This window comes from Aedes albopictus, chromosome 3 (genome assembly GCF_035046485.1).
Source record: "Aedes albopictus strain Foshan chromosome 3, AalbF5, whole genome shotgun sequence".
NCBI classification, from domain to species: domain Eukaryota; kingdom Metazoa; phylum Arthropoda; class Insecta; order Diptera; family Culicidae; genus Aedes; species Aedes albopictus.
Window position 1 is genome coordinate 7,423,804 of NC_085138.1, and position 21,131 is coordinate 7,444,934.

Below are 21,131 nucleotides of genomic sequence, written 5' to 3' on the forward strand. Positions count from 1 at the left end.
TCTGTGGAATATACCTCTGCGTCTGCATAAATTGATGCGTATGTCGGAATGTTGATGGGTTATGGTTGGCAGAGGGTTCACACATTGACGCGTGGATGCCAGGCGTATGGTGACAGCACAGACAAACAGACGTAACACTCTTCAAAATGGCTTGGCACATGCACTTAACAATCAATTCAAATTTCATTTGATTTCTGCGTTCCTTCCACCAGAGGCGCTAGTGTTCGATCGCTTTTACGTTAGCTAGTGTGTGGCGATTTGTGTAGTTGTGTGCGTGTTAGACCAACGTCAAATCTAAATCCATCATGGCCGACAGTATCTCACGCAGTTTTACCAACAGGTGGTAGTGTGCTCATGAAAAGGCACCGGGCAAAATTGATTGATGAATTTCATTTAAGAGTTACGTATGTTTGACTGTGGTGATAGGTTTGTGTGATCATGACTATGAAGCTTGCGGTACAGTTCACTTGATTTCATAATTCGTAGGCGTTATCTGATAGATTAGGCACTGTGCTGTGAAAGTTGGAAGGCGGAGATACGGCTTTTCAACCGTTACTGGGTCTAGCGTTGGCTATGAACATATGATTTTACATAAATTGTATATGTAGATAGGATAGTGAAAGTATATAGAAAGATACAAAGTAGGAGTAAAGGGACGGGCCAGGGATTGAACCCAGGACTTTATGTATATGAATCAGAGTGGTAGACACTAGACCACCAAGCCCGTCTACTAATTCATCAATGATATGATTGCAAAAAGAAAATATTTCTAATGATTAAAGCATTGTTCAGTGGGTTCAGTTGGACGCAAAGTATAATTTATTGCGACGCTCTAAATGATCATAATCATCATTCTTTCACAGCAGTCTGATCATAAACTAGTCCTCTTTTAATGGTGAAAATTTCATCGATTTTCTTGCAACGAGTGAAAAAATATTTCAGATTGAAGACAAGAGAAGAAAACAAATCTTGCACAAACGCGTTGAAAATTTAGTCGCGAAAATTTTTAATATTTCCAAAACCATTATGGGCAGGGCTGGTAGCAAAACATTGTGCTCAAAATAGTTAATTTAGTGACCAATTTCTCGAAAATAGTGACCAAATAGTGACTTACAGATAACAAAAAAGTGACTAAATAGTGACTTTTAGCACACAAAAAACTATTAGTGACTAGGAATTATTGGACGTACTTTATTCAGAAAATCTTGGTGTATCGCATAATGAATATTTTTTTAAAAAAACTTTCACGCCTATTCCAAAAAATGCACAAAATCGCACGTATATTTAATTTTCTGCATATATTATGAAGAACTAGATTGATCCAAATAGGCAAGAGGCTGATGAACGTAAGTAGATGTGTTGACCACGTGAACTCTTATGTCGGTAACGGCAGAAACCCTTTGGGATACATTGATTGATTTTTTTTAGAAAATTCTTGATGAAGTTTTTAGAAGAAGTTAAAACGGATGTCATTGAGTGATTTTTCGACCAAACCCTGATTGGTTAATACATTCTTGGCGATTTTATCTAAGGAATTGAAGAAGAAACGCCCAGAGGTTTATTGAACGAGTGTCTGAATGGATTTCTCTGAACATATTTATTGCGAGTATTTTCTTCGTACTTGTGGACTGATTTCAAAAAAACATCGATCTTAAAGAGATATTTGCTAAATTTTCCAAGAATGAAAATAAAAATATTACAACTTCCGTAGTTTGTGGCAGTGCACCCAAGGGGAAGACAATGCTTCGAATGTGGAATTTCATATGAAAACTTGTTGGATGATTTTTTGACGAAATTCAAGACGAAAACATATGTAAAGAAAATGAATGACTAAATTTGAGTAAGAATTTCTCAGGTATGATTTTTTGAATAATTTTGCAAGAATCCCTTCAAAACAAAAAAAAATGTGAAAACCAATGTTAGTAAGGAAAAAGGCAATTTTAATGGAATTCTTGAAGTATTTCTCGGCGTACCTCCTTCGAAAAAATCTGAAAAATTGCAGGGAAAAAATCAACTACCATTCTGAATATCCAAAGCAATGTTAGATGAACTTGTAACAGAATTTTAAATTTCTTTTAAATATCTCACATTTGAAGAGTCTATGATGAAATTATCAAAATATTTACAGGCTTGTTCATTCACTTTCTGGCGGATTCTTCGTGTCATTACGGGAGAAGTAATTGAGCTTTTTGATGACTAGATTATCTGCAAATCTGGAAAGTTCAGGTTGGGTAGTCTCAGGTTCAATCGAATAGTTATATTTTTTCCTTCATCAGGCTATTCAATGTACATATTTACCTTCTTTTTTTTCAGGGAACTAGTGTTATTAGCTATCGTTTTCAATAACTTTTATAAATGTATGATCTGTCAGAATGAAATTAAAACATCAGAAACAGTTTCTGTTGTTTAAATTTGTCTGTGAAAAACAAACAGTCAAGATTTTTGAAAAATATCATCTCGGATATTTCTCAAGAAGTTTTGTTATAAATCATTCAGGACTTCTACAAAACCACACTGAAAGACCAACGAATATATTCCGAAAGCCGAGTTATTCTTGTTTAAGTATTTTTATTAAAAACATTTCAGATGTATTGTAAAAAATATTCCAGGTATTCTAGAAGGATTAAACCACTGTTATTCAGGATTGCATTTGTCAGACATTCCTCAAAGAATGTTATCAGACTCTTGCTGCCAGAATTTCTTCCAGGAACTTCCAGAATATCATACGGAAGATCTTGCAAGAAATTCAGAAATAAGAACATATATTTATATTGCTGCAACACTAAAAACCTTGTTTCCGCTGACTGAAAATTTTAACATGAACTCTGCCAAGAATTTCAGCAAGATTTCTAAAAATACTTAAGTAATTTTACCAGAAGTTTAAAAACCCTAGAATTTTTACTATTGCCGAGAATGCCATCACACATTCTGTTTAAAGTGGAGTCACAAGAATTTATATGAAAAAAAGACATCACTAATAATCAAAGTCAGTCTTTGTACAAAGGTGATTGGTGAATTTGTCAACAGACCTACTACATACTAGACATTTTATTGTCTCCAGCTTGAATTTTAACTATTTTCAATATCAACTCTTGTTTTACTTACTAGCTAGATTTCAGGACATTGAAAATAGTTGAAAATAGTGACTTTTTAACAGAAAAAGTGACTTTAGTTGAAAAGTCCTGAAAATAGTGACTTTTTAGTGACTTACACGAAAATAGTGACCAAGTCACTAAATAGTGACTCGCTACCAGGCCTGATTATGGGTGATGTTCTCAGATGTTGTTATCCATGCCATGAGGAAGTGTCCCCGAAAGTTTCTTTGGAATCCTAATAAGACTGGTAGAGGGTCTCAGGACACTATAGAGATGACCCGATTGTGCGTGTGACCAATACGCCAAAGGGGTTGATGCTAAAGTTTACTACCATTGTGCAAATTTTGAAAAAGAGCAAAACACAGAAAAATGGATAAAATGTATGAAAAATAAAATTAAATAATTTCAATTATATTTTCCATAAAACTACAAAAAATTATCTTTGTTTTGAGTGCTTAACCTTTCCTGTTTGTTATTCCATCGCTGAGACTAAGATATATATAAGTAAGTAAGTCGGATTCGATTATCCGGGGAAAATGGCAATCGATCAGGTATAACTTATTTCATATTTATTTTCTGGATCTATGTTCTCCTGGAACTTGGCTTGCCTCTCTTGAATTCCCATATGTTCTTCCAGTATTTCCGTTATTAATTGAAGTACTTTCTTCGTCAGTCATTGCGTAAATTTGTGTGTTCACTATGTTCTGGATCCAGACCGGAAATCAAACCTCTCTCTCTCTTCTTGGCGTAACGTCCTCAATGGGACAAAGCCTATTTCTCAGCTTAGTGTTCAATGAGCACTTCCACAGTTTTTAACTGAGAGCTTCCTCTGCCAATGATTATTTTGCATGTGTATATCGTGTGGATGGCCTCATATGCCCAATCTACAAGGAAGGGCACAGACTGGAGTGTGCCAATTACAGAGGGATTACCCTTTTAAATTCGGCGTATAAGATACTGTCGCGTGTCCTGTTCAACAGACTGCGACCTCTTGAGGAGTCCTTCGTCGGCGAATACCAGGCTGGTTTTCGTGAGGGCCGATCAACGACGGATCAAATGTTTACCCTGCGGATGATCCTAGATAAATTTCGGGAATATAACTTGCAGACTCACCATCTGTTCATTGATTTTAAAGCAGCGTACGATTCAGTGAAAAGAAATGAGCTTTGACAGATAATGTTAGAACATGGTTTTCCGGCGAAACTAATTAGGCTGATACGCGCAACGCTGGATGGATCAAAATCAAGTATTCGGATCGCGGACGAAGTGTCTACGTCGTTTGTGACCTTGGATGGATTGAAGCAGGGGGATGCTCTTTCAAATTTATTGTTCAACATTGCACTCGAAGGAGCGATTAGGAGGTCAGGCGTGCAGAGGAATGGCTCTATCATCACACGGTCGCACATGCTCCTCGGTTTTGCGGACGATATTGATCTCATCGGCATCGATCGTAGGGCAGTGGAGGAAGCTTATGCTTATGCTTAGAGACAGCGAGGATAGGCTTGCCGATTAACTCTACCAAGACGAAGTAAATACATGATAGCGGGTAGAGACAGAAGCAGGCCTAGTGGTGTTAGTGCTGAGGTAGTGATTGATGGGAAAGTGTTTGAAGTTGTTGAAGAATTTGTTTATCTTGGAACACTTGTGACATGTGACAATGACGTTTCCCGTGAAGTGAAAAGGCGTATTGCAGCTGCGAATAGGGCCTTTTACGGATTGCGTAGCCAGCTTAGGTCCCGTAACTTGCAAACGCAAACAAAATTCGCTCTGTATAAGACGCTGATTCTTCCGGTTGCCCTCTACGGTCACGAAGCGTGGACGTTAAAGGAGGTAGACCGAAAAGCTTTTGGAGTTTTTGAGCGCAAAGTGCTGCGGACAATTCTCGGTGGGAAACAAGAAAATGGAGTGTGGCGCAGACGGATGAATCACGAGTTGTACCAAGTGTACGAAGATGCGAATATTGTGAAACGTATAAAATACGGCAGACTTCAGTGTGCTGGACACGTAGTGCGAATGTCGGAAGAAAGAATAGCGAAAACAATATTCAGCAGAGAACCCGGTAGGGGTAGGCGACTTCGTGGGCGACCGCGAACTCGCTGGCTGCACGCGGTTGAAGAAGATCTACGATCCCTACACGTTCGGGGAAACTGGAGGAACATCGCCCAAGACCGACGAAGATGGTGCTCTACTATACGCTCGGCATTGGAGTAAAGTTACTTTGTAGCCAACAAGGTATCAAGGTAGGTATATCGTGTGGCAGGCACGAAGATACTCTATGCCCAAGGAAGTCAAGGAAATTTCCTTTACGAAAAGATCCTGTCAAACCTGTCATCTCCGAAATAGCGAGACGAAGCCTTATTCACTAGACAGTTAGTTGATAAGTGTGACAATCCCAGAAATCGTTTTGGGAGTGTTTATGGTCCCTCTACACAATCTCATGGAATTCCTCCAATGAGTAAATATCTTCTCAGATTACTTCAAGAATGTTGAGATCCCTCTAGGTAATATTGTACGATTCCACTTTGTTGTCTTTCGATTTGGGATTTCATCAGTAGTTCCTTCTGAGATTCTAGAAAGATTTGTTCTGATATTTTTCTAGGATATCCTTTTGGGATTTGTCTTGGAATTTTTCCTGAAATTCTTTTTGGTATTCCATCCGGAATTATTATTGGGCTTCTTCTGAATTCCTTCTGGGGATCTTTTAAGAGTTTCTTATATGAGAAAAACCTTCATAAATTCCTTCTGAAAGTTTTTGAGGGAATTTCCCGATGTATTTTCATGAAGAATCCGCTGCAGAAATTCCTGAAGGTATCTCCAAATGGCATTCCTGAATTAACGCACAGATGAAGTTCCTGGAGACATCCTTAGAAGAAATTTTCGAAGCAATCTCCAAATGGAATTTTAGAAGAAATCCCTACAAAAAGTTTTGTAGAAAAATCTCCAAGAGAAAATTCTTTAGGAATTCTTATGAAAAATCTTAGAAAATTTCAGGGGATTTTCTAGGAGTTCATTTGAGGTGTCCATTATAAGTTTCACTGGGAATTGCTTTGATGTAAAATTAGATGCTTCCTGAAATTCGTTCACAGATTCCTTTAGAAGATTTATCTGAGGCACCTTTAGGAAGTCTCATGGGATTTTTGAATATGATCTCTTGGAATTCCTCCAGACCTTTTTTTTTGGTTTCACTGTGAATCATCTAAGAATATTTCTGGAGTTTTTCTAAGTAATGCGGTACGATTCCGCATGATTATCATCTTTTGGAATCCCATGAGAAGTTATTGTTTGGATACCAATTAGAATTTTTGGTTCTAGGGATTTTTCGAACTGATGTCCCATTCAAATATCTCCTGAAATTTCTGCGAGAGGATTCATTTAGGGGATCCACCAGGAATTGTAATTCTCCAGGAATTACCCAGTATTACCCAGTATGTCATCGTGAAATTCGTTCACCAGATTCCTTCGTTTTTTTAGGGGAACCTGCGGGAATTTTATCAAATTGTTATTTATTTAGAAACTCCTCTAAAGATTTCTTCTGGGATTCCTTCAGGAGTTCTTTCCGATGTTCCAAAGTTTTCCCAACCAAAGACTGCAAGGCCGAAAATTTTTACAAATTTCTTCTAGAACTACTCCAAGAGATACTTCTGGGATTCCCACAGGATTCATCCACAAATCTGTCTATGGATAGCTTCCAAAAATTCTTCAGAAGTTCTTCCTGCGAATCCTTCTGGACTTAATTCAGGAAATCACCCAAGAGTTCTTTCTGGGATTCTTCAAAAGGATTCCTCAGAAAGTCATTCAGGAGTTCCTTGTAAGAATCCTTCAGAGCTTCATTTTTTGGGAATCTATGCAGGAGTTCTTTCTGGTAATCCTCCAAGAGTTCCTTGTCTTAAATCTTCAGGAGTTCGTTTTGGAATCCATTTTGGGATACCTTCTGCAATTTCTTGAGGGAATCTTCCAGGAGTTGTTTTTTTCTGTTTGACGCTTTTTCTTCTGAAATGCTTAGAACGTATTGTCGATCATCACATCCGCGATGAGCACCTGGCTAACGTGCTTCTTCATGTGAACCAACATGCTTACCAATCTGGGAAGTCCACTGTGACTCTTTTACAAAAACTTGTTTATCGAGAATATCGAGAAAGTATTCACTCGAAAGTAATTTTGTTTAGGTATATTCTTAGATATCGATTGTGCTCTTTTTTATTGAGCATGCGTGTTCTTCCTAAATTAACTATAAGTCTTTGCTTTCCACCAATGATGTTTTGAATCATCTAGCGAGAGCCTGATTCTTTCGCCAACAGCTCAGAACTTGATGTAATTCTACTCTACGTTTGTAAGCCAAATGTAAGATCCACCACCTGGTCGTACCAAAGATCAGATGTTTAAGTATTGCCAAGGGATAATTTCTGTTTTTGTATTTTTATGAACAATTTGCACAATTACTTAGCTTGTATATACAAATGTATAGACAAATATAACATTCTTGCGAAATTCAAATACGATATCCAATAAAGTAATAATCATCATGACCCGTTCACCGAACAAGATCTAATCGAAAGTGAAAATCCAATTTTATATTGCTCGTTTCTTCTCAGAAGTATTTGACATAGATACACAAATACATCGCAACAGCCCACTCTGATTCCTTAATCCAATTCCAAACGGAATTCCACACCATAAGAAAAATTCTCCGAAGGCAATCCATTGCCACTCACCTGAACAAACTGCACTGTCAGGGCGGATTTGCCGACACCTCCGCTTCCGAGCACAACAATCTTATATTCGCGCATTGTGAGGCTGCTCTCTGTTGTTTTGCGTTACACCACCGCTGCTGCTTTCCGCCTTGAGCTATTGCTACCACCACTACCACTACCCGGTACACTGATGGTTGTTTATGTTGTTGATGTTTTACCACTGCTGCTGCACAGCAGAACACAGAATTCCTTCTCTGCTTTGCGGCTCAAACTGTACACCAACTTTCTTTCTTCAACGCGCGGAGCACGAATTTTAATCTGTCGTCACCTGCTCCCACTCTTTCACTCTTCTAGCACATGCACGCACGCGACACCTGTATTACCCCCTCTTTGAGCTACGCGAAAAGCCCCAACACTTTTAACTTCACTACCTTCCGTGTTTGAATTGCAATTGGCTTCGCCTATCAATACCAATATGTCATGTATTGCTCATGGGATTTCGTGTCTGAATCACTCCGATGAGGCTGTAAAGGAGAAAAAAAAACGGAAATTAATCATGTAAAACTGTGAAGATCTCGTTAATCACATGTTTGGCTAATAAAACATCGAGTCTGGTCAGACGTCGTTGACGACAAGCCATGCCAGGAAGAGTGCCGTGCGAGGGCGTTCTTTTTAGACTAATTCACGGCCTTTGCCTGTTAGGTTTTTGATGGGATTTAACCAAATTTAAAATAGGGAAACTGAGATACCATAAAGCTTATGGTGAATTATTGATCCTATGGTATATTTATAGTAGAATTTTTACAATAGATGTACAACATATTTGTAGCTCCAATCAAATAACAGTGGATCCTTTTTGTGTTCAATCAACTAAATAAAGTGGAGGAATCTTATGCTCCTCTAAAGAAGGAGGCAGCTAGAATAGGCTCAGTGTTTAACAAGACGAAGTACATGAATGTGGGTGAAGACAGAGTCAGGCCTAGTGGTGTTAGTTCAAAGGTAGTGATTGATGGAAACGTGTTTGAAAGTTGCTGAAGAATTGGTTTGTCTGGAAGCACTTGTGACATGTGACAATTACATTTCCTGTGAAGTGAATAGAGGAAGGAAGGCAACGACTAATTTTCGTTTCACCAACCACATTTTTTTATTTCGATCGACAGCGAACCAGTCTAAAGGTTATCTGTGTGGGAGTGGTAGAGAAGCTACGAAACAGAAGATGCAAAAAGTTGAAAGCAAAACATCATTACTAATCTTGTCGTCATTTACATCGTTTGAATGGCCAAATGGAAGAGTGAGCAAATAACGGTTCCGGTTTCATTTCGTCACTGAATTCCGTACCTACGACCTTGCTCTGGCTGACATCCAGTATCAACGTACTATTTATGGTGGATAGATACCGGTTGAGGCAGTATTCGCTTTGCGACCCTCGTTGATAATGATGATGATGATGTTGTTGGGAAAAATTCGATATCTTCTAACCAGGCGAGGCGACCGATAGCAGAGAATAGAAAAAAATGAGCAACGTATAGGCTTAAATGCTACATCGAATCTTTATCAACCAGCCAACGTGACTCGGTGAGAACTGAAAGGGAGTATAACAGGCCACAGCACTAGTCATCGAGAGAAGAAGATGATTCATCGCCCAACAATGTAGATAATGCGATGATTATGCGAGAAGAGCCTATGTGTGTTACTGTTGTGTATAAGTTCATGATGGTTTTCCCACTAGGATCGTATCGCCTTCGGAGGGTCATATCGACTTATCGCAATCACCGTGCTACTACCGCTTATATGTGGGTCGACCTGACCTGACCTCGGTCCGGATGGGAAACGGTGCGTACTATGATGCGGGATGTGCTCTAATTGATTAAGCTTAGATTTTCAGAAGACTTTTTTCAGGAAGTCAGACAGTATACAGGGGGTGGCCAATTTTTTTTTTTCTCTCACAAAAAAGTTCAACATGCTGTAACTTTTCATAGAGTGCATCAAAAATTCTCAAATTTTGTCTGTTTGTCAACCTATTATATGTGCATCATTGGTAAAAATTTGAGCTCGATTGGTTAATCTTTAGCGAAGCTAGAACCGTTCTCGTAAAACACTATTTTTTGGACAACTAATTTTTGAGCTGTTATATCTCGGAGGCCAGTGAATCGAATTGAATGAAAGTTTGAGCGATTATCAACAATATATTATTGCTTCAAAATCACGCAAAATATTGGTACTTTTCAAACGTTGAAAAAAGTTATGATGGTTTGATATTGATAGAGGAAAATGAGTCAAATTTACAATACCGCACAAAAAATACTAAATGTGTTCTTCCTTTAATCTAAATGAGCTCTAATACATATATCTTATTATAAATATCTTAAGAACAGAAGTAGAAAATCTATGGATATCAAAAATAAAACTTAATGTCATAGATGTGAAAAAATTACATTTTTTTGAGAAAGATCCTAAAAGTGTCAATCCATTATAACTTTTTTCAAAGTCCGAAAAGTACCTATGTTTTAAAGATTTTTCAAGCATTAATATAGTGTTGATAAACGTTCAAAATTTCATTCAATTCGGTTCACTGTTCTCCGAGATATGGCATCTCAAAAATTAGTTGTCTAAAAAATAGTGTTTTACGAGAACATTTATAGCTTCGCGAATAATTAATGAATCGAGCCGAAATTTGTAGCAATGATGCACACATAATAGGTTGACAAACAGTCAAAATTTAAGAATTTTTGATGCTTTCTATGAAAAGTTAAAGCAGAGAGAGAAAAAAAGTTGCCTATCCCAAACATTTTGACCACCCCCCGTAGGTACCACCTACTTAGAAAGGAAACCAAGGGAGTTATAACCAGTGCATGGGCTTGGGCATCAGGGCCCATATAGCCGAGGCGGTAAACGCACGGGTATTCAGCATGACCATGCTGAGGGTGACGGGTTCGATTCCCGGTCGGTCCAGGATCTTTTCGTAAAGGAAATTTCCTTGACTTCCTTGGGCATAGAGTATCTTCGTGCCTGCCACACGATATACACATGCAAAATGGTCATTGGCAGAGGAAGCTCTCAGTTAAAAATTGTGGAAGTGCTCATTGAACACTTACTAAGCTGAGAAGCAGGCTTTGTCCCAGTGAGGACGTTACCCCAAGAAGACGAAGATGCGCTTGGGCATGCATAGATGAATGTTTAATTCCGATTAATCGGATTTTTGGACAATTGTACATAGATCTGTGCGCAGCCGGCGACACTTTTTGTATCATGCCAAGGTATCTCAGAAGTCTTCACTATGACTTTAGAACATTTATTTTTTTTTCACTTGAAATACTAGTTAAAAAACACCACTTTTGCAAAAGAAAAGAAAACTGAAACTTGGATAGGCCTATTTCGTGTGCTACTTACATACTTCTTCAGTGTAGAGTACTCGAATTGAAGGAAACCTCGCATTGACCCTTAAAGGATGTGGACAACTTTTTTACCAGTTTTACCACCTTTTTTATAGTTTTACTCATCGCTTTTGAACCAGTGGGTGGTTTTTCAAAACCAATTATCTCTGATGCTCTGGAATCTTCTTCCCCATGGCTTGCACTAGACAAATTCAGATGTTTGTACACTTCTGTTGATATACCATTTCAAATTCAAACCATATTTCTCAACTTCAGAATAATTCGGATGATTCAGGATGCCTCTATGATGTAAATACAAATATCATATGATTCAACTGATCTTCTATGACTACCAAAACGCACTATACCAAGTTTGAAACGCACTCTCTGCGTTATTACGGGTGTAGATATGAAGGCCTTAACTCCAGAATGATTTGGATGGCCTAAGATATCCCCATTAGCCTAGTACACGGTTTATATGGAAAATACAAAAATGGATAAACTCCAACTCCTGTACACTTTTTGAGTTCCATTTTGGTCCCATATCAACTGTGCAAAATTTCAGATCGATCGAAGAAACTATGTTTTAGCGCCCGCTATTCTTAATTTTCCATACGATTTACTATGGGGAAAATCTACTTCTTTAAAGAAAAATCGCTTGAGGCCACCCATTGATCCCTAAAAATAAGTCGTTGAATGATTTCTGTAGATAACTTCACGAGGAATCAGACCTTCGAAGACCGCAAAGCGATGCGACATTCGTGGAAAAAGTTATTGAGCCTTACCCGATCGATAAAATGACGTGATTTTATTATTTATTGTTATTCCTTACATGTTGAACAGCGTTGGCATGCCATTCGGTTTTCAATCAATAACTTTTTCCATGTGCCTTAGATCGCTTTGCGGTCTTCAGAAGGTTTGTTCCTCGTAAAATTTCCAACAGAAATCATTCATCGATATATTTTTAAGGGTTAAGGGGCAACCTTAGGCGATTTTTCTTTGAAAAAGTGATTTTCCCGATATTAAATCGTATGAAAACTTAAAATGGCTGGCGCTAAAATATAGTTTCTCCGATCGAGCTGAAGTTTTGCACAGTTGATATGGGGCCAAAATGGAACTCAACAAGTGTACAGGAGTAAAATGTCTTTTTGTGTCCCACGCTAATCCCCATTGATGTGCAGTTCGTCGTTTATACTCTGATTTACATGTATGGATCTAATGAAATCAGTACTGACTTGATATACTATTACAGGTAAAGGCCTTACAATCAAAACTCACTCCAGAGCTATTTTAAGTTGCATAGAACATCACCAGGTCATGACTACCATCATTTCATGTATTAAAATATATGTTTGAGTGTAAGTCATCAAGTTCAAGTGATTTAAAAAGTTAACACAACTATTTGTATTCAGTAGACAAAGTTCAAAACTTCTGGACGTTTTGGATAACCTGAAGATCTACGTTACAGCTGTAACATAAGACATTTCTATCTAACAGCCCCAACCTAAACAGAGAATATTGTGCAATTTCCATTGAAATATATCATATGTACATAGAAATAAAACGCGGAATCGAGTGAAAAACAAGTGGTGTACACTACGTTTGCAGCTATATTTCCAAAATGATCCAGCATAACATAAAGACATTTTGGCTTTGAAAATCCGTCCACATCCTTTAAGGGTTAAGAACATCTGGAGAAATTTAAACGACATTTCCAATCAAATACGAAAATCTTGGCACTTTTTTAATTTTTCATTAGATTTCATTCATCTGCCCAGAGTTTCTTCTGAGATTTTTCCAGAAAGATTCAGTGATACCTCCAAGGAATCCATCAGAGATTCCTTAAAAAAAACTCTTCAGGAGTTTCTTTAGCGATTTCTGCATGAATTCCTTCAAAGATTCCTAAAGTTCCTTCGAAGCTTCCTCTAAAATTCCAATCGAGTATTTTTCCAGAAGTCCTTTGAAAGATCTCTTCATGAGTTCCTTTAAAGAGTCAACCAGGAGGATTCCGGGAGCCTCTAGGAGTTTCATCATGGATTTCCTGACCTTAGAAGATCTCTCAGGTATTCCGACAAGAGCTCCTTCAGGCACTACCTCGAGAACCCCTTCAAGGTGGAAAGAATTCCATCAAGGATTCATCCAGAAATTTCTCCTGGAGTTGCTTTTGATTTCCCTTCTGGATTTTTTCCAAGGATCAATCCTGAACTTCCTTCAGAGATTACCCTATGAATTCCTTCGGGATGCCTCATGAAGATTTTTCATGGTTCCCTTAGAGATTTCTCTACGAGTTCCTTCAGATATTCCTGCAGAAGTTCCTCCAGGGATTACTCTAAGAGTTCCTTCGAGGATTCGTGCAGTGTAGTAGATCACTAAGGGATTGTCCCAGAAGTTTCTTCAGGGATCTCTCCAGGAATTCCTTCAGGGATTTCCCCAGTAGGATTCAAGGATGCCTCTAGGTGTTTCATCAGGGATTCCTTCAGAAGTTTCCTTAGCTTTTCCAACAGGAGTTTCCTAAGGTATTTCTCCCAATGGCTAGTTTCCACTTCGTACGTACTGTGCAAAAAGATAGGACAAGTAATGATCAAGTAATGATTCCGCTTCAAAATTACTTGAGCGGTTCGCAGATGGCAGGTAAGGAAAAAAGTGTAACGCCAGTAACGCTTCTCGTGCAAATCAAATGAAGCTGTCACTTTTCCGTGTGGAAAAATAGTCCACGCTATTATTCCGTAAGGAAAAGTGACATTTCTCCCCATATAGATCAGTTGTCAAAATTACATGCGGAAAAGGAAGAATTTTAACTTGAGCGCTCTCCTTGGGAACAGGAAACTTAGCTTAAGGCTGTTTGGGCTCGTTTAAAAGTTAATCATCAATGTTAACTTATTTTCCCGATTAGCCTGTGCAGTGTCGGTAGAGATTATTTGAATTGGCTTAACAGTACGAACCACCTGTTCCGGAGGTAAAGTCTACCAAACAGAGAACCCCAATCCAATGGGTCAATCATAACCTATTATGGATTGTTAAGTTCTGGTAATATAAGGACTCACGTAAAATCTCATTGCAGAACACATTCTCTAATTTGACAGAATTTTGCAACTAGCCTGTTAGCCCTGTTTTTTGTATTGTCCTGAGACTAAACTAGAGGCAAAGCATGGAAGGAAGTAAAGTTCCGCTACATGGATAAATATCAGTAGAGTCTGGGACCATTTCGGCAGGGGGGGCTATTGTGGGCTCTTGCTGCTATAACTCAGTCAATTTCAATCCGATTGACTTGAAATTTTAATCATAAGTAAGATACTGAACGTATCTGATCGTGTCCCAAAAATCATGATAATCGGTTAAAAATTGACAGAATTATAGCAGCAAGTGCCTAAAATAGGTCTCCTGCTTAAATGGTCCTAGACCCTACCCCCGTTTTCTTTTTTTAGAAATCAAATCGACTGTGTTTGATTTGGGGCGCCTTTTCACTTGGATTTATATCTTCGTGAAAACGGGACTTTTTCAGCGCAATAAGTCTAGGAGTCTTTCAGAAATACCTAAAGGAAATCCTACAGGGATTAGTCCACAAGTTCCTTTAGATGTTTCAGGGATACGTGCAGATGTTTCTTCAGAGATTCTTCCTGGGTTTTATCCAGAAGTTCTTTTAGAGACCTTTCCAGGAGCTCCTTCGGGGATCTCTTCATAAATTCCTTCAGAGATTGTTATAGAAGGATCCAAGGATACTTCCAAGACAATTCAGGGATTCCCTCTTCAGTTTCGTCAGAGATTCCTACATGTGGTGTCAACATAAAAAAGAGGCAGAAGATTCGCAATGTCTACCCACTGGTACAACTTTTACTTACTTGCCTAGGTACCAATTGTCTAGACTTTTGCTGGTACAAATACCGGTGGTTGTTGGAATATACGGGAGAGACTGCACTTGGTGACATCTTATCATTCTTCATTTGAAGGATATAAAACTACAGAAGTTCCTTCCAAGATTCATCACCGAGTTCTTACAAGGATTTTTCCAGTAGTAGGCTAGGTTTCTTTAGGTCTTCAATCAGGAATATCTGCAAGATTACCTTGAAAGACCTCTCATGGAGTTCTTCTCCAGGTTTTCTTTCGGGGATTCGTTTTGAAAAATTCTTCGGCGGCTCATCCTGGTGATCCTTCGCGAATTCCTTCAGGAAAACCTTTGGGGCTAATTTATCAATTAGTAACATTTCGTGCCTTCTAATTACAAGTTTTCCAGTATGTTTCAGACATACCAGCAAATCTGGTAAAATGCCAGTAAACAGCAATATGTATCATTGTACCTTTGGGGTTTCCTCCTAGAATTCCTTTTGAGGATTCCTGTTTGAATTCATTCGGGGATTACTCCTGGAGTTCCTTTGGAGATTCCTGCTAGACTTCCTTCGAGTATTCCGCCTGTAAATCAATTGAGGGATTCCACGGAGGCACGCAAGTCGATCCTGAGCGACCATTTCAAAAATATCTGAAACTTTGCACAGTTTTTCAATTTCATCTAAAACGTCATTTTTCGATATCAAATCTTCATATAGAGTCACGTCTAACTTTTCAAAAGGGTGTATGTGAAAATGGTTGAAAAATATTCAAAAAGCTGCACAGCAAAAACGGTTCGTTCGATTGTTATGATTTTTTCAGCAAAGTTAGATAACTTAATGGGGATTGCTAAGAAAATATACACTGTAAAAAATTTTTTTTTTTGCATTAAAAAAATATCATTTTTGTCACACAAACTCAAATATCTCAAAACCCTATCTTTTTACCAACGTGATTTTTTCAGGGAAAACGGTCCATTATATTAGCTATCTACCATAAAAATTTGGTGATGGTAAACTAATAAACAAAAAAGTTATGATATTTCAAACATTTCACAATTTTTACATTTAGTAAAAAAAATATGTTTTTTTTTTTACCGTGTACATTATTCAGAGAATCGCATTATGATGCTGATTTTATTGTTAAGGCTACCGCATGAATTAAACAAGTTATTTTCATGATATTTTTATTTAATTATTCATAACTATTATAGCATCTATTAGAAACTTAGACGCGATCCAGTGTAGTGATCAAAAGTATTGATAGTGTCATTATTTTTATTGTACGTGACTGGCGAAAAATTCTGTTAATAGGGTTAAAACCTGTTGATAATAAGAAACATAAGTAATATTATTTTTAAGATAAAAGCTGCAAAACAAAAGTTTTATATAGACGAATGCGTCTAGTTTACCTGCAAAAAACTTACCTCTTAGATAATAGATTTTATGATGGAGAGAAAGCGAGTAACTGCAACACCAACAAATACATAATAGGTGCATACCACGACAATGCTCTAGACGTCTAGTTTACCTGCAAAAATTTACCTATCAGAGAATAGAATCATAAATATCGGGAGGAAGCGAGTAACTTCAACAACAACAAATGCATGATAGGTACCATGACAATGCTCACGAAAAAGCAAAAAATTACTACCGCTATGGTTATTAAGGATTGTAAAGTAAAAGTTTTCTTCAGTCAAGTAAACGACACCAAACTAGTCAGTAAAAACTTGAAAGTGATTTTGTTTATTAAAATCTAACGAACAACATGAGTAGTCGCTTTCTCAACTGTTGTAGGCCGTTTGCAGAAAAAAAGTGCTCAAAAGAGTTACGAAATCTCACCGAAAGCACCATAGATAAACTGAAAGCGACAGGTTATGCTCCAATGTCCACATTGAATACAAATTTACGCATTTGCACGTCCTGCCGTCTAAACGTTGACAAACGAGCAATCTGTATATCATCGGAAGAGCAGGGCGCAGGAAGTTCGAAAACGACAACAACTGAGGAATTACTAGAAGTTCCAAGTGCAGAGAGCCTTGCCACCGTACCATCAGCGACATCTGTTTCAACAAATCAATCGGAAGATGAGTGTATTCAAAAGGTAAACATCGAACGCTTTAACGAGGGCATAGCTGGGATAAAAGTGACTCCGATTAAATGGACGAAGATGGACTACGTTTATTATCCAGAGAAAAAATACCGTGAAATAAACGAAGCTGTACGTAGAAACCTCTTCAAATTAGGACCTGAGGATGTGGAAAATACAGACTACGATGAGGTAATTATGAATATGAAGGAAAGGTTCTCGAATCCAGCCACGACAAGGAAAGAAAAATTATTGATTTTGTCGATGCTGCCAAGTTCGTGGTCTATTCAAGATGCCATTGATGAGTTCGAAACCAATAGATATACAGTAAAAGAGGCAAAACTATTTAAGAATAACTGTCTTTTAACCAAAAATACTAGGTCTAGTAATGCGTTAACAGACGAGGCAAAAGAAATAGTAGTTCAATATTTTGAAGATGATGAAGTAAGTCGAGCTATGCCTGGCCAGAAAGATTATGTATCAGTAAAACAAGATGGAAAGCGTCAAGCAATCCAAAAACGATTAATGATGACGACATTGAAAGAAGCTTACACACGCTTCAAGGAAATTCACAATAATATTAAAGTAGGTTTTTCCTCATTTGCAAGCCTTCGGCCAAGGCAATGCAAGCTTCTTTCCAATTCAGGAACACATAATGTTTGTGTGTGCACAACCCATGAGAATATTAACCTTATTTTACATAGTTTGAAAAGAATAAATTTAACAAAGGATATTAAAATGTTAACTGGTAGTCTTTTGTGTGAAAATACAACATCAAATTGCTATCTACGATCTTGTTCGGATTGTCCAGATTCTTCATTATTGGAAAATACTTTATTCGGTGAGTTTGAAGAAAAATATATTGATCAGTTATCATTTGAGCAATGGGTAACCACGGATAGGTGTGACCTAGAAACAATTGTAAAACCTGTAGATGAGTTTGTGTCATATTTTTGCTTGAAATTAGAAAGTTTAATCCCTCACGATTTCATTAAAACAGAGCAATCCAGCTTTTTAAAAAATACGAAAAATACGTTACAAAATGGTGAATTTTTAGTCATTTGTGATTTTTCTGAAAATTACAGTTTTGTATTGCAAGATGAAGTTCAGTCCCATCACTGGAACGTGCAACAAGCTACAATTCATCCATTCGTTATTTATTTTAATGGAAGTTCGCAAATTGAACACTTTAGTTTCATTGTAATTTCCGAAGATTTAAGGCACGATTCAATATGCGTAAACTTGTTCATTGCCAAAATGATTAACTTTTTACGCGTTGATAAACATAAAGAAGTCAAAAAGATATATTTTATGTCTGATGGAGCAGCGTCGCAGTACAAAAACCGTAAGAATTTTTCGAGCCTATGTCAATTTAAATCAATGTACGGAATTGATGCAGAATGGCATTTTTTTGCTACGTCACATGGCAAAGGTCCTTGTGATGCTATTGGAGGAACAATAAAGCGCATGGCCACAAGAGCAAGTTTAGCCAAAGAACGTGAGCATCCAATTAAAACTGCGAAAGAACTTTTTGAATGGGCGAATCGTAGAAAAGAAGAAGATTTAACCAAATTATCATTTTGTTTTACTACTACGGAAGAGTACGAAATAAAGGCTTCAGAGCTCAGCGAGCAATATAATAACGCGAAAACGATCCAAGGAACCCAAAAATTCCATTGTTTCATTCCATTGTCAGAAAATAAAATTAAAGCAAAACTATACTCAAACTGTTCTGACAATAATGCCAAAGTGTTCGATATTGTAAAAAAATAAATAAAATCAAATAAAAAATAAGTAAAACTGTTTTCATGATCTCATAACCCATAATAAAATCCAAACCCAAAACTCTTAGCCCTCTCTTACCCCTATTGTGTCAAATCTATGATTATTGTTGTGTAATTTGAGAATTCATTTATATGTATAAATATTATATGTATATATATTATATGTATATATATTACATGTATATACATATAATATAAATACATATAATATTTATACATATAATATACATAATACAAATGAATACACAAATATTGAATATCGTAAAAACAACTTGTTTAACTCCCGCAAGACCCTTAACAAAAAAAACAGCACCAAACTGTGATTCTCGAAATAATTTACACGGTAAAAAAATTTTTTTCTACTAAATGTAAAAAATTGTGAAATGTTTGAAATGTCATAACTTTTTTGTTTATTAGTTTACCATCACCAAATTTTTATGGTAGATAGCTAATATAACGGACCATTTTCCCTAAAAAAATGACGTTGGTAAAAAGATAGGGTTTTGAGATATTTAAGTTTTTGTGATAAAAATTATATTTTTTAATGCAAAAAAATATTTTTTTTACAGTGTATATTTTTTTAGTAATCACCATTTAGTTATCTAACTTTGCTGAAAAAATCATAACTGTGCAAAGTTTCAGCTCAATAGAAAATCATGAATTAAAAAAAGTCCTAAATTTTGATGCTGTTGCTTGGAATCGCTCAATTGGTGATTCATACTGGAAATGCTTTGGAAATTCCTCTAAGAAACTCTTGGGAGATTCCTCCTGGACTTCCTTCAAGGATTCGTCCTGCAATTCATTTGGGGACTCCTCCTGAAATTTCTTCCTAGGAGAAGTCCTACACCGAGAAAATATTCTACTCAGTGACTGAGTTGGTTTTACTCAGAAATCGAAAAATCCTTTGTTTTCTTACTCAGTTTCCGTTAAAAGTGGGACAACTCATTGGCAATGGGTTTTCCCACTTTTAGCTAAAACTGAGTAAGAATACAAAGGATTTTTCGATTTCTGAGTAAGACCAACTCAGTCACTGAGTAGAAAATTTTTTCTGTGCAGCTGGAGTTTCTAGAGGAATTCTAGCAGGAAAAACTCTAGGGATTTCTAAAGAGATCACAGGAAGAATCAATGAAAAAAATCTCGGGAGGAATTTCTGAAGGTATCTTTGGCTAAATATATTTGGAAAAATTTCAAGAGGAATTTCTAGAGGAATCCCAGGAAGAATTCGTGAAGAAATCCCAGTAAAAATTGCTCCATCAGGAATCCCTGGAGGACTCTTGGCAAAAATTCCTGGAGAAATCCTATCACGAAATAATGAAGAAATTTTCGAAAAAATCACCGGAAGAATTCCTGGAGAAAATCTTCAGAAATAAAACTTCTAGAAAATCAAAGACGGAATTTATAGAGGAATCTGAGAAGCAATTCCATCAAGTTCAGGGTAAATCTCTGCAGGAATTTCTGGGGTATTTCCAGGAGGCATTCCCTGGAGGAATCCTTGCAAAATTTAGTTAGTAGAAGAATGTCAGGAACACTTGGGGTAATTCCAGCAGGTATTTCTGCTACAGTTCTAGCAGGAATCACTAGATAATCGCAGTAGGAATTTCTGCAGGATTCGTTAAACAAAGAATACTCGAAGAAAATTTGGGAAAGAATTATTTAGGAATCCTAGAAGAAATCATAGTAGTTTTCCTGGGTTAAACTCACCACTGGAGTGGCATTCCTGGAAGAATCCCAAGAGGAATTTTTGGAGGCATCTCTGGATGACAAATTTAACATTACAATAAATAAAATGATATATATTCCAGCGTCACCTGTTGGGAAGATTTTCTACTTTCAATCACATTTTGTTTAAAGTTTTGCAAGCGCAACACGCACGCTCCGTTATTTGAGCAAATCCCGTTATCGCGCTTCCAATAAAACAAAATCTACGACAAATCAGCTAACAATGTACACACAATACAATGAGCCGATTTGAACCCAAGTCAACACATGTGGCCCACAGCACAAACCATCGAAACGCCACCAATTAGCCACCAAACCATATTATACGCTGCGAGGTGCCCGAAAAATTATTATGAATCAATTGATATACGCTACCGGCTTTCAGCGCGAACAACCCGGCAGAGGCTACGCAGCAACGGATCCTCAGTGGGAGGAACAGAGAAATAATTAAAACAGTCCCGAAAGCGCGATACTTGCTCAATTAGACTTGTTCATGTTTGGGAAATGTTCTTATAGATTCGCCACACTTCAAAACTTTAATCTGATTGTTAAAGAGTT

The 21,131-nt window shown here is 37.3% G+C and overlaps 1 protein-coding gene across 1 annotated transcript in view; it reads right to left on the bottom strand.

Annotated features, from left to right (window-relative positions):
• The window catches only part of LOC115258105 (ras-related protein Rap1), a 112,546-nt gene that overhangs the window by 69,950 nt on the left and 21,465 nt on the right, over positions 1-21,131 (bottom strand). The window contains exon 2 of the mRNA XM_062858736.1: positions 7,808-8,310. Within this exon, the coding sequence (XP_062714720.1) occupies positions 7,808-7,882 (75 nt within the window). The 5' untranslated portion in view covers positions 7,883-8,310. The remainder of the gene's footprint in view (positions 1-7,807; positions 8,311-21,131) is intronic.